Source organism: Callionymus lyra, chromosome 3 (assembly GCF_982586985.1).
Source record: "Callionymus lyra chromosome 3, fCalLyr1.hap1.1, whole genome shotgun sequence".
Lineage (NCBI taxonomy): Eukaryota > Metazoa > Chordata > Actinopteri > Syngnathiformes > Callionymidae > Callionymus > Callionymus lyra.
In genome coordinates, this window is record NC_141820.1 from 8,891,341 (window position 1) to 8,904,444 (window position 13,104).

Sequence of the window (13,104 nt, forward strand, 5' to 3'; positions counted from 1 at the left end):
GACTCAGTTTGTTAAACCACAGAAGAAGAAGAATACGTCTAGAATTAAAGCTGCTGCTAACAAACGCACAAGAAAAAACTGCTTCATGCCAAATAACTTTGTAGTAGTCAAATAAATTGGGTTAATTATTTTGTGTTCAATAAAATGTGAAAGTGCAATTAAAGAAAACAAATCATCAATTCTGGAATTGTATTTTAATGACCTTGTGGTTGTTTTACTCCATTTTGGTTGAATTTACAGAACTGAACGACAAAATGTCCAAAAATCAGCTTAGATGAAACTATAGTCAGATGTATCCTCTCATCCTCAGTCATTGATGAGATTCTCTCAGGATTTCATCGTTCCTTTAGCTTCGGAGGCCGTAATGACTGCCATCTAGCGGCCAGAAGTTTTATTGCAACTTAAAAATAAACAAACGCAGTGAATATGCCTATGTTTATTGTACGTTTTAGAAAATAATCACATCGTTTAATTTTATACTCACTTGATTGGAATAAAAACAATAAAATAATTATTATTAAAATGAAAGCTCTAAAACACAATTTTTTTTTGGGAGTGTTTAAATAAAAATCATATTTTATTTCATATTCACTTAATTGAAATACAAACCATATATTGACCTATGAACCTTTGACCTATATTCTTTGTCTTTATCTTTATACTTAGATTGTGTCATCTTGTTCTTCCTCTTATGTTCTTTTCTTATTTTATTTTTTATGTATTATTTTTTATTGTTTATGAAAAATTGCTGGCTACTGGAAAAAAACAATTTCCCGAAGGAGACCTCCTGAGGGATCAATAAAGTTTTACCTTACCTTATAATAACCATCTCTGGGTCACCTTGACCCAGAGACTACACAAGGGATAACTCAAACACTTGATTGAAATAAAAGCAATAAAATAATTCTAATACAAATGAAAAAAAAAAAAAAAAATATTGATGCATTTTAAGAGTGTTTTAATAAAATAAATATATATATATAATATATATAAAGATTTTTCCTCACACTCTACTGCGAACCTCTTGATGATGGTTAAGATATTAAACCTTGAAGTACGTATGGAATTCCAGGAGCGCCATAATTAGATAATAACAAGGAAATAGAGTAAAATATAATAAATAAAGAAACACTACGTTTATTGCATACATTTGTTAAACAAACTTCCAAAAAGCTTATTTCCAACAACTCTTATCGACTGACGCTTTCACTGCATATACATTTCCTTGTTCATCACCTAAGAATGGCCCTCCTGGGACCCCATAGAGATTTGTCCACGTCTTTCCACGAGCTTTCCTCCTCGGCAGCTGATGAGATGGGACCCCTGTACTCCCCGCACACTTGACACACGAGTGTGAAACTTATCCGTCAATAGCAAGCGTGACCATTTATTGGGGCGACGACTGTGAACCTTCATTATCACCTTTGACAGAAGTTGACGACTCTCGCGTTTTTTTTTTTCCCCCATTCAGAGAAACACCCCCTCGACGCTCTCGCCCGACTTCCTCCTCCGGACCCTCCTGCCGCTCCGAGCGTCGCCTAATTGCTTGTGTAATGTGTGTCTGGTGTCATGTACAGTGTGAGATTGTTATTGGACCGAAGACGGTGTTAAACGGGTTTGTGCAATGTCAAATAGATTGTTTGGATCCCGGGCGCCGTGTGTGTAATGATATTCCTAAAGTGTTTCACACCAGGATTAAACTAATCCTTTTAGCATCAACGAGGGCATTTGTGGATTAGAAAGGCTTCTTCAAGAGACACATTTGAGGATTAAAGACGAACACGAGGACTGAACGCGCCCCGTTTGATCAATGCACTCATTTTAGGATCATTGTTCCACGTTTATATGACAAAGATGATACACCATTAATGAGTCCTGCAGACATCCCGGAATATCTCGGTGTTAACAGATCATTTCATGATAATTAACATGAATTTTTTAAAGCAATTTATTATTAGTTTAAACAATTGAATTAACATTGAATTATTTTTAAAATAAATGGTATTCCATCACATAATTATTCTTTTCTTTTCTTAATTTAATAAAGAAAAATGCATTGTTTTTAAAATTCAATATAATAATGTGCCACCAAACAAAACTAGTACTAGTACTAGTACAAGGCTACTTGATATATCAGCCAATCAAGCGACAGACGTAGTAGTACATTTGCAACTGAAGGTAATTTAACAGCATGAATTTGAAAGTTAAAGCGAGTGGCTCAGTGCTTGACAAGATTAAGATAATCGGGCAATTAAAAAACAATAACAACAACTAAAATACATTTAAATAATAATGAACGAAAACCTTATAAAAAAAACCCCCAATAATAACCAAATAAATTGGAAAAATAAATAAGGATAAGGATTAAAATGACAATAAACATTAGTACACATACACAGAAGTGTGTGCGTGTGTGTTTAGGGTAACAATATTAATAGCACAATTAGACATTTTTATATTGAATTAAAAGGGTTACACATTTAAAAATATTGCATTTAGAAATGTTATTTATGAACAACCTCCACCACTACATTTACATTTATGGAAGCCAGAACCAACACAAGGGATACCACCAACGCATTTGTTTTAGGGCCTCCAGCTCACCTTGACCCAGAGTTTACACAAGGGATACCACAAACGCATTTGTTTACAGGCCTTTCGGTCGCCTTGACCCAGAGACAACACAAGGGATACCACAAACACATTTGTTTTCTGCCCTTTCGGTCACCTTGACCCAGAGACAACACAAGGGATACCACAAACACATTAGTTTTCTGCCCTTTCGGTCACCTTGACCCAGAGACAACACAAGGGATACCACAAATGCATTCGTTTTCTGCCCTTTCGGTCACCTTGACCCAGAGACAACACAAGGGATACCACAAACACATTAGTTTTCAGGCCTTTTCGGTCACCTTGACCCGGAGACAACACAAGGGATACCACAAATGCATTCGTTTTCTGCCCTTTCGGTCACCTTGACCCGGAGACAACACAAGGGATACCACAAACGCATTTGTTTGCAGGCTTTTCGGTCGCCTTGACCCAGAGACAACACAAGGGATACCACAAACACATTTGTTTTCTGCCCTTTCGGTCACCTTGACCCAGAGACAACACAAGGGATACCACAAACACATTAGTTTTCAGGCCTTTTCGGTCACCTTGACCCAGAGACAACACAAGGGATACCACAAATGCATTCGTTTTCTGCCCTTTCGGTCACCTTGACCCAGAGACAACACAAGGGATACCACAAACACATTAGTTTTCAGGCCTTTTCGGTCACCTTGACCCAGAGACAACACAAGGGATACCACAAATGCATTCGTTTTCTGCCCTTTCGGTCACCTTGACCCGGAGACAACACAAGGGATACCACAAACACATTTGTTTTCTGCCCTTTCGGTCACCTTGACCCGGAGACAACACAAGGGATACCACAAACACATTTGTTTTCTGCCCTTTGGGTCACCTTGACCCAGAGACAACACAAGGGATACCACAAATGCATTCGTTTTCTGCCCTTTCGGTCACCTTGACCCAGAGACAACACAAGGGATACCACAAACACATTCGTTTTCAGGCCTTTTCGGTCACCTTGACCCAGAGACAACACAAGTGATACCACAAACACATTTGTTTTCTGCCCTTTCGGTCACCTTGACCCAGAGACAACACAAGGGATACCACAAACACATTCGTTTTCTGGCCTTCGGGTCACCTTGAACCAATGAATATTGGATATACCTCCATAAACCAGATAAAACGATCCTCACAGCGAGACCACAGACATTGTCAAGGAGCCAATAAGACGAGGGTCCACCAGGGTGAACCCGGCACAGATGAACTTACGTTTTGGCAGTGACGTCCACATACTGGCCCGGTCGGAAATGGGCCGCGTACAAGGGAGTTCCTGGCCACGACCGCAGAGAAACAAAACCGTGAGATACGTCGAATGGAAGGAGTTTTAATGAATGTGTGTCTCCATACGATACCTGGCTTGATGAGGGCGTCTTCAGTCACAGAGAAGTAGGAGATTTTCTGCTTGGGAGGAAGTCCCACCTCCTTGAAGATCTCCATCCTCGACTCCGATTTCTGTCAGACACGAGGGAGGAGAACAACAAGCGGCGGTTAAGACTTTCTGTATTTCAAAATGGCAGCCGAACAACAAGACTCTCATCCCCGGCAGGAGATCTGACATCTGCTCGACCTGCCCGACGGCGAGGCCGTCATCGGCCGACTCTCCTGTCGGAGGAGAATCAAGTGCACGAAGCTGTGGACGAAGCTGTGGACGAAGCTGTGGACGAAGCTCTGCACGAAGCTCTGCACGAAGCTCTGCACGAAGCTCTGCACGAAGCTCTGCACGAAGCTCTGCACGAAGCTCTGCACGAAGCTCTGCACGAAGCTCTGCACATCGACAAACTCCCTCCGTGAGTGAAGCGTGACGAGGTGTGTGAACGGACTAGCAAACCGCGGGCATCGACCGGAGAGACCGACTTCCGTCCAGATCGTCTCATGATTCAAGATTCACTTAAACTCATCGTTGGGGAGGAGAAAAGATCAACAAATAGGAATATGATGATTATTATTATTATTACAGCTTTAAACTCTGTCAATCAAGACGGTTTAAAGGGTTTGTGTTGAAAAGTCCGAGCGTTGACTTATAAACAACCACACACTTCTGTTAGACTTAACCAACCTGCAGTGAAAGATGTTTGTCCACACATGGGAGACGTAAACATGACACCTTTATTCAATAGACAGTCGAAGGTTAATAAGATAATAAAATAAATTTGAATAATTTCATTTATGTAAAATAGTTATTGTTTAAATTAAAAACATGTGATATACATATCGAAAACATGTGATAATTTATATTTTTTTATTGTATAAATCAATTTAATACTCATTTCCTACATGCGCACTTCGATCAATCAGTGTCACGTTCTGTAAAGTTGTCAATTTGTACTTCTATGTCTCGTTGTCGTTTACGTCTCCGTCCGTCTGTGAACTGTGCGGCGCAGCTTGTTAGGCTCGGTTGCTATGGCGACGCGTCTTGCCGGTGCGCTGGCTTAGCTCAGTATATCCACGGAAGTAATACTAACTAGTGATCTAGTCAAACACTAGTGATCCAGTGAAGTAATACTAACTTATTATCTAGTCAAAAACTAGTGATCCAGTGAAGTAATACTAACGTATTATCTAGTCAAACACTAGTGATCCAGTGAAGTAATACTAACTTGTGATCTAGTCAAACACTAGTGATCCAGTCACTCGTCTCTTTCAACCTCCTTTGTTAAAGCAACATATCGTAAGAACTTTTCATCTCGTCTCAGTTGTTTTCTTATAAGATCGTGAACTTCCAAACAAACCTGTCCGTCTTCACCGTATGCTAACGAGCTAAGTTGTTAGCGTCATTTATAAAGTGTTATGTGTGCGTGTACGAGGAGGTGGATTTATTATTGATTTGGTGATATCGCGACACGCCGGCGGCTCCTCTCTGATGTTGCTCAGTTTGGCGGGAAACCGATGCAAGTCCCGCGAGACTGAGCGTTATAAGTCATATTTTTATACGATCATGTCGACACCGGAGCGTGGAAATAAACGAAAGGGAAATATCGCATTGTTTTTCCTTCTTTAAACCCCTGGACCATTACTGCAGTACTCATGCGGGCGCGTGCACGCGGCTACATTTTTTTAGGTGAAAGAAAGAAATATCACATCAATATCGAAATTCACGACACCAATGTCGAATATCGCACTTATTTCCAATATCGTGCAGCACGAGGCACCGTCCCTCTCAACAACCCTCGCAGTAATGGCGACCTTAATGGCTTCCGTCGTGCTTTGCCGCCCAGCCTACCAAACACAGCCATCAATCACTTTTAAAATAGCAACACAAATGGAATTTAGGTGGCGACCAATCAGCGTCACTAGAGACAAGAAGTTTTGTAGTTTCTGACTGCAGCTTGATAAAATATGCGCGATGTGGCGATGGATCACTGTGAGAAAAGACTATTAAAGCACCACAGGCTTACATCTTTCAGTATTTGTAACATTTGTTTAACAATTTTGTGGATGGGAAAGTCTCACTGCACAAAAATAAATGTCGACACCAGCCACAGAAGGACATACGTTCCCATTAAGCAGCGACTCTGACGTGTTACGGGCGGCGACAGACGCATAAAGCCATAACTGCACATCTGCGAGGTGTTGCTGATGAGTTCGGAGACTTGGCTGAGTGTGGATGTGAGAACAGGGGATCATTTTGTGGAAGGAGGCTCGTCTGGGAACGTTATAAAAAAAACAAAAAAACTTCCATTCCTGCCTCCAGTTCGGTTCATAATTCAAACACGCGCACAAATAAAACACACACTAAATTATAGCCTCACACACTGTGCATCTGTTCCTTGCTGCATCTTTAGCCCCCCTGAGAGTCCGTCTGTTTCCTACTGTGATTAATTACACATTTGAACATGTTCTTAGAGCGCTAATGCCAATACAATGACATCATACAAGACATTACGGAGGCTCTGAATGTTGTTGAATAAACAGAAATTGGTTCATTTCAGGGCTGCACGACATTGGAAATAAGTGCGATATTCTGTATTCGTGTCGGGAATTGCGATATCGATATTAATGTTGGTTGTGAGTACTGTAGTGGTTGAAAGAGACGTGGGACTGGATCACTAGTGTTTGAGTTACTCATAAGTTAGTACTACTTCTGTGTATATACTGAGCTAAGTTAGCTAGACGCGTAGCCATAGCAACCGAGCCTAGCAAGCTGCGCCGCACACAGACGGACGGAGACGTAAACGACAACGAGACATAGAAGTACAAATTGACAACTTTACTGAACGTGACACTGATTGGTCCAAGTGCACATTTAAGAAATGCATGATTTATACAATAAAAAATATATATAATTTATCGCACATATTTTCCATATGCATATCACATGTGGCAATATTGCGATATATCGAGCAGTCCTAGTTAACTTGATAGACGTTATATTTGGAATTATATTATTAAAGTATGAAGTAAAAGAGTGGTAAATGTTGGCCATTTTTCAATCCCAAAAGCCTTAATTTTATCATCAAAATGTTGCTCATACAGTTAATAATACCTTCTTGGTTGGCAGGTTAAAACTCATGCACATGTTACAAAAGACTCACTTTTTCATTCTTTCACATTTGAAAATACTTAATGCATGTTGTGATATTCTTGGGGTAATAGTAAGTAAGTAAGCAAGTAAGTAAGTAATATTTGTAGACCAGGATCACGGAGCGCTTAAACAATCAAAACAATACTCAATAAAATAAATACTTAAAAGATCAAGACAACACCGAGACAAACACAGGAGTCTCAGAAAATCAAGGAAAAGCCTGCATGAATAAAAATGTCTTAAGATCTACATCTTCTAGAAGAAAACTACTTGGGATTATTATTGATTTATAGCTTTGATGGATGATGGATGAGTCACAGCTGAAATATTCATTCGAAATGTCTTCAAAATTCTACATTTAAATGTTGGGAAATTGCATTATTTCAAATATTAAACCTGCCATTTTATTTTACGGGTTACAATCTAAAACTAAAACTACTTTAAACAGTAAATAAATAAATAATAGTTTATCGATATTTCCAGTTTAAAGTGCGGCTCGTGACAGGAGAAACCCGAACAACTGATAGATTGACAGCGGTATGATGATGTTTTTGTTGTTAAGTTACGATGACTCGACCTCGTCCTGGTGTCGCTGTGCTAGTAGTGATGCTGTAATGAAAGATAGACCCGCCTTGTTGCTTCTGATTGGTTAATACTGCGTGGCTTCTGTGATTGGCTCAATTTATGAAAAAAAAGAACAAAAAAATATAGCATTAAATGGGTAAAATACAGTGTGGGAAATGTCAGGTGTGGCGTAAGAATGGATCTCTTACCCAATGTTTTAGCGGTTTTTAATGGAAATTATAATAAAAGTTTTGAAAATAGCCTTTTAGCTTGAAAACTAGCAGAATTCCACTACATAGCAGATACATGGGTTCCCAGATTGAAGTCAGCGATCTGATCAGAATTGGAGTAGTTTGAATTATCTCCTAAATAGATGCTGAAGGGTCCCAGATGAAAAAACATTTAAAAGTCAGAGGCCTTTTTAATTAAGATAAATTTAAAAGACGAGAATTTCAAGGTTTTGTGTGTAAAATGGAATTGAAAAAACAACAACTTCCTTCTCAATCTATGAAAGTCAAACAGATCAAACATGTATGATGTTCACCACATCAAATCCTCTCCTCTTTGAAAATAAACTCTAGACCTCCAACATACTATACAGGATGCTGAAAATACTGGAAAATGTACAAGATCAAAAAACAAACTCTTACTTGGAATGGCGAGCAATTTTTTCCTCCGACAATAAGAGCTGGATTTTTTCCATTGTTTTGTTCTTTAGGCAGATATTTCAGCACGTGACAGTCCTGCACCTGAGGAACAGAAATAAAGAGAACTTGTAGAATCCAAACTTCAAAAACATATATTCATAGAGTACGTTTGAGCGCTGGTGCAGGAACAAACAGACGTGACATCGGTCCGTGTCGGCAGAAACATTCTGACATTAAAATGGCTCAACATACCAGACGCGGTGCTCGAAATATAATTGAATCCAAACGCCACGATAGGAATTTGTCACTCCTGATGGGAACTCTATCACCGAATGCCTGATTATACAAAGTGGAGTGCACAGATTTCTTATTTCAATAGGGGGCAGTAGTGAGAGCCTGAAACTACTTTAGATCAAGTGAAAACTTAAAACATATATTTATTTATACACATAAAAAGATAATGTATGTTGATGCAGCTTCATAACCACACCAGTACACAACACACTGAACTACATCTTTGTCACGACTCTGCTGATGACTGGACTAAATGAATCATTTGACTTATGAATCACAACATTACATGACTTTAATCATGTTCCAAACTCCAAATCAGTCGTTTTGATCGACACCAAATCAAATCTTTAACTTGTGTGTGTAAGTAAGTAAGCAAGTCATTTATATAGCGCATTTCCAGACCAGGGTCACAAAGCGCTTAAACAATCAAAACAATACCCAATAAAGTATATACTTTACAGGTCAAGATAACACTGAGAACAACAAAAGAGTTCCAGAAAATCAAGGAAAAGCCTGAACAAATAAAAATGTCTTGTGGTTGGTCCAATCAGCTTGACCTTTACAAACATGGTTTTCTGTGAGTGTGTAGTATTAATACGGTTGTAATTGAACTTACATTAACTGAATAAAATATAGAAGTCAAAAAGTCAAAAGATAAAAATGTTCCGTTTTACAAGAATCGTGTGACTGAATAACTATGTTTGGGCCGCATCCAGACCATAATATAATAATAATAATAAACGAATAGACTCAGGGACTCATTCATTCTTCGTGCCATTAGATTGTTTAATTCTGAGTTTGGGGGCAGGAGTGAAAAGATGATTCTATTCCATGTATCCTTTTTCTTTGTTATTTTTCTTTCATACATGTTCTTTATCTTCAGATTGTGTCATCTTGCACTTTCTTTTTTCTTTGTTCTTGTTTCATTAATCCATCGTCTCTGTTGCTGTGTGCTGGAAAAACAATTTCCTGAAGGAGAGCTTCACAGGGATCAATAAAGTTTATCCGTCCGTCCGTCCATCCATCCACATCCAACGTGTGAAATAGTTTAAGAATTAAACGTGTATTTTCATTTAATCTTAAAGGTTGATAATGTAATGAGACCATCTAAACATTATTATCTAGTTTTTACAAGTTCAAGTTAATGCTAGAAGGTCAAGATGACGCCTTTTACTCCCTCTTATAATTTTTACTGATGAACTATGTCATCTTGTTACTTTCACAGGTTATAAACAAAGACTTTCTTTTTTAAATTCATTTCAACTTCAGCAAACTTTTAAAACTATGCTCAATCTTAACTAAAAACACTACTCGGGTTATAAAACTAGTCATAAGTTTGGGGTAGAGAATGATTCATGCTTATCAAAGTGCCTGCAGATAAACGTAAAACCAAAACATTATGATGTACTTTAAAAATTGTAAAGACGACTTTCTTCACAGCGATGACGCGTCACCTTGAGAGAGTGAATCCAATTAAAAAGGGTAGAAGCTGTGAATTAAGTTGACACAAGTGAGGCAGGTGAGCACAACACTCTCTGTTTGGCCTTGGATCTGCTGTTAACTTCATCACAAAAGAGGAAGGAAAAGCTTTGAAGTAAAAAGTAAACTTTCAATACAATTACAGTGAAGCTCTGCTGAACTCAACGATCGCCGTCACATTCCTCACGACACATTAATTAACGCGAATTTGAGGGACGGAATATTTGAAGCTTCAATAAAGATTATTAGGAAATACTTGTCATTCACGGGTCGAGGAGATAAAATTTGAAAAATGGGAAACATTGCTTCTCATTTTGTTTCCAATTCCTCCATTTTTTTGTCATCAACAAGGTAACGAGGACAACATAAAAAATGTCAGTGTTACAACACAATTCTCTCCCAGGCTCAAGCCAATCACAATTAGAAAACTCCTCGGCAGATTTGGCATTATAAGTTGATAAAAAGGTGTTTCAAGAACATAAACTGAGATCATAAACCAAGACTTTAAACCTCAAAACACAACTCAGTTTGAATTTAAAAGGACGTTAATAAAATATATTAAATACAATTTCCATTGGAGTCGATTCTGTTATTCAAAACAAAGTTAAATATTTTATATAATGAGTTGTATTGAAATCTGATCATTTGTTCAACCCAATTGTTTAAATCTAGTGAGTAATCCAAGTGTCTTTTCAAGGGATGTAGCATTTTGTTAATCCATTTAATTCAAATTTGCATTATATTCTTGATCATTCTAATGCTTCTGGATTTTGCTTCCCAAACAGATAAATGTTTCCCCGGGTGGCCAAAAAGAGACGAGAAGGTTTTCAGAGGAAGGAAACGATTCAAACGAAACACCCGAACAGGAAGTCCTCAACTTACCTGCAACAAAGTGACAGCGTAGTTCTCTCCCGTTTTCGACCACACAGGAGCCATCCCCAACTTCACGGCTATCAACCCGACTCGTCGACTCTCTGAGAGAAATGAGAAAATGGAAACAACAGTAAGTATCATTTAACAAAACGCTGGATAAACATGAATGAACTAGTCCGGTCACTAAAGTTTCACTTGAAAATATATCCATTTTTGGTATCTGCAGCGCAGAGAGAACATTCATTGAAAAAATAACAAGCTATCATTTAGCCCAAAGCACAAAAGGTGTTTATTAAAGGGCAACTAACGCGAAAAAATTACTTTCACACGTTTCAAATGTTTGAGTCGTCTTCTTCAAGATTCAGAATAACCACGTTCTGAAATGTATACTTTAAAAAAAAGAATCCCCCGTCTGAAATCTGGGCGAACGAGAGGTTACGAGAGTCCAATATGACGTAGTAATGGCTTCACTCCTCCCTCCAGCCAGCTGTAATAACGCCCTGCTTTGTTTGTACAACAAGTCCCTTGGAGGTGGAGATCAATGACGCGCAGTGACCAACCGCAATGCTTGACCAATCGCAGCAGAGTGGGCGTGGTTATGGTAAACCAAATTGAATCTCTAGAAAAAGTGTTTTGATCTGATCTGATCCAGACTTACACCCCAGCTCGGGCTCTGAGGTCTGTGGATCAGAATCTACTGATGGTTCCTGAACACGCTTCTGGACCAGAGGAGAGAAATCCTTCCAGACTGTTGCTCCTAAGCTTCGAAAGATCTTCCTCTCTCTTTACGCTTGATGGATCTACTGACTCCTTTAAGAAACATCTTAAGACGTTTTTATTTGTTCAGGCTTTTCCTTGATTTTCTGGAACTCCTGTTGTGTTATTTAGACCTTTAAAGTATATACTTTATTGAGTATTGTTTTGATTGTTTAAGCGCTTTGTGACCTTGGTCTGGAAAAGCGCTATATAAATACAAATTACTTACTTACTTACTTACTTATCTAATATGTTGTTTTCTAAATAATTCAATGAAAAGACAGTTTTGTACAAACAGACACACACTGATAAGTACAACAGACGTCCAAGATCAATTAAATACACACTTTAAATCAGCACATTTGTTGTCACTTAATGACTTCGTCACATATCGATCATGTTAAGTAAAGTCACCTTTGGTCCAACTGTGTCGCTCCCAGGGTTCATCCCTCAGTGGGTTGAGTTTTTCTTCCGTTTGTTTTTGGAATTCCTCTGAAAGATCCTCCCTCAGGAACCTCTGGTTTTCCTCGGTGAGGTGTTCATCGAACCATGTTGGTGTGTTTAATGTTCTGACACACACAAGTGTCTGTGTTCGGCTGCAGAGACACACAAACATACACACAAATGATTCAAACATAAACGATTCGTGTGTTTTAAGCGACAACAACCTGATAGCATGACACATGCGTGCTAAATATTAAGTTACATCATTAAAGCGGTTCGAATACAAAACAAGAATGATTTATTTCGGGGGATATTAAGTGAACCTCACAGAAAAGATGTTGCTAACCTTGTCTTCGCTGCAGCTCGGACTGTGATCACACCAGAAGACCGGTGAAGAAGCCGGAAGCACCACGACGCCATAACGATTCACGGACAAAATATGTTTAATAAATATCGTCTTTTGTCAAAAGGAAAAAACACTTAACGGTGACGCAGATCTGTTAGTAGAAACATAACCATGCCGCGGTTCCAAATGTCACCCTGAGCTTTTCCGGTACGTCTCTAAAATAATTCCGTCAGGGTGAGTTGAAAAAAAGGTTCCGCTTTCCCAGGAGCCCTCATCTAATATCTGAACAATTTTAGTATAAATATAATAATTACATTAATATTGGTAGACTTTTCTAATAATAAAAACAATAACAAGTATTATTATTATCATTATTATTCTAATTATTGTTATTATTATTATTAGTAGTAAGTAAGTAAGTAAGTAAGTCATTTGTATTTATATAGCGCTTTTCCAGACCAGGGTCACAAAGCGATTAAACAATCAAAACAATATTTAATAAAGTATATACTTTAAAGGTCAAGATAACATCG

General features: G+C 38.4%; 1 protein-coding gene across 1 annotated transcript in view; it reads right to left on the reverse strand.

The window, feature by feature from the left end:
- Positions 1 to 12,770, reverse strand: part of mrpl3 (mitochondrial ribosomal protein L3) — an 18,895-nt gene extending 6,125 nt beyond the window's left edge. The window contains exons 1-6 of the mRNA XM_087786358.1: positions 12,572 to 12,770; positions 12,196 to 12,377; positions 11,035 to 11,126; positions 8,383 to 8,481; positions 3,999 to 4,098; positions 3,856 to 3,916 (exon numbers count right to left, since the gene is read on the reverse strand). Of these exons, the coding sequence (XP_087642484.1) occupies positions 3,856 to 3,916; positions 3,999 to 4,098; positions 8,383 to 8,481; positions 11,035 to 11,126; positions 12,196 to 12,377; positions 12,572 to 12,645 (608 nt within the window). The 5' untranslated portion in view covers positions 12,646 to 12,770. The remainder of the gene's footprint in view (positions 1 to 3,855; positions 3,917 to 3,998; positions 4,099 to 8,382; positions 8,482 to 11,034; positions 11,127 to 12,195; positions 12,378 to 12,571) is intronic.
- Positions 12,771 to 13,104: the final 334 nt, after the last annotated feature.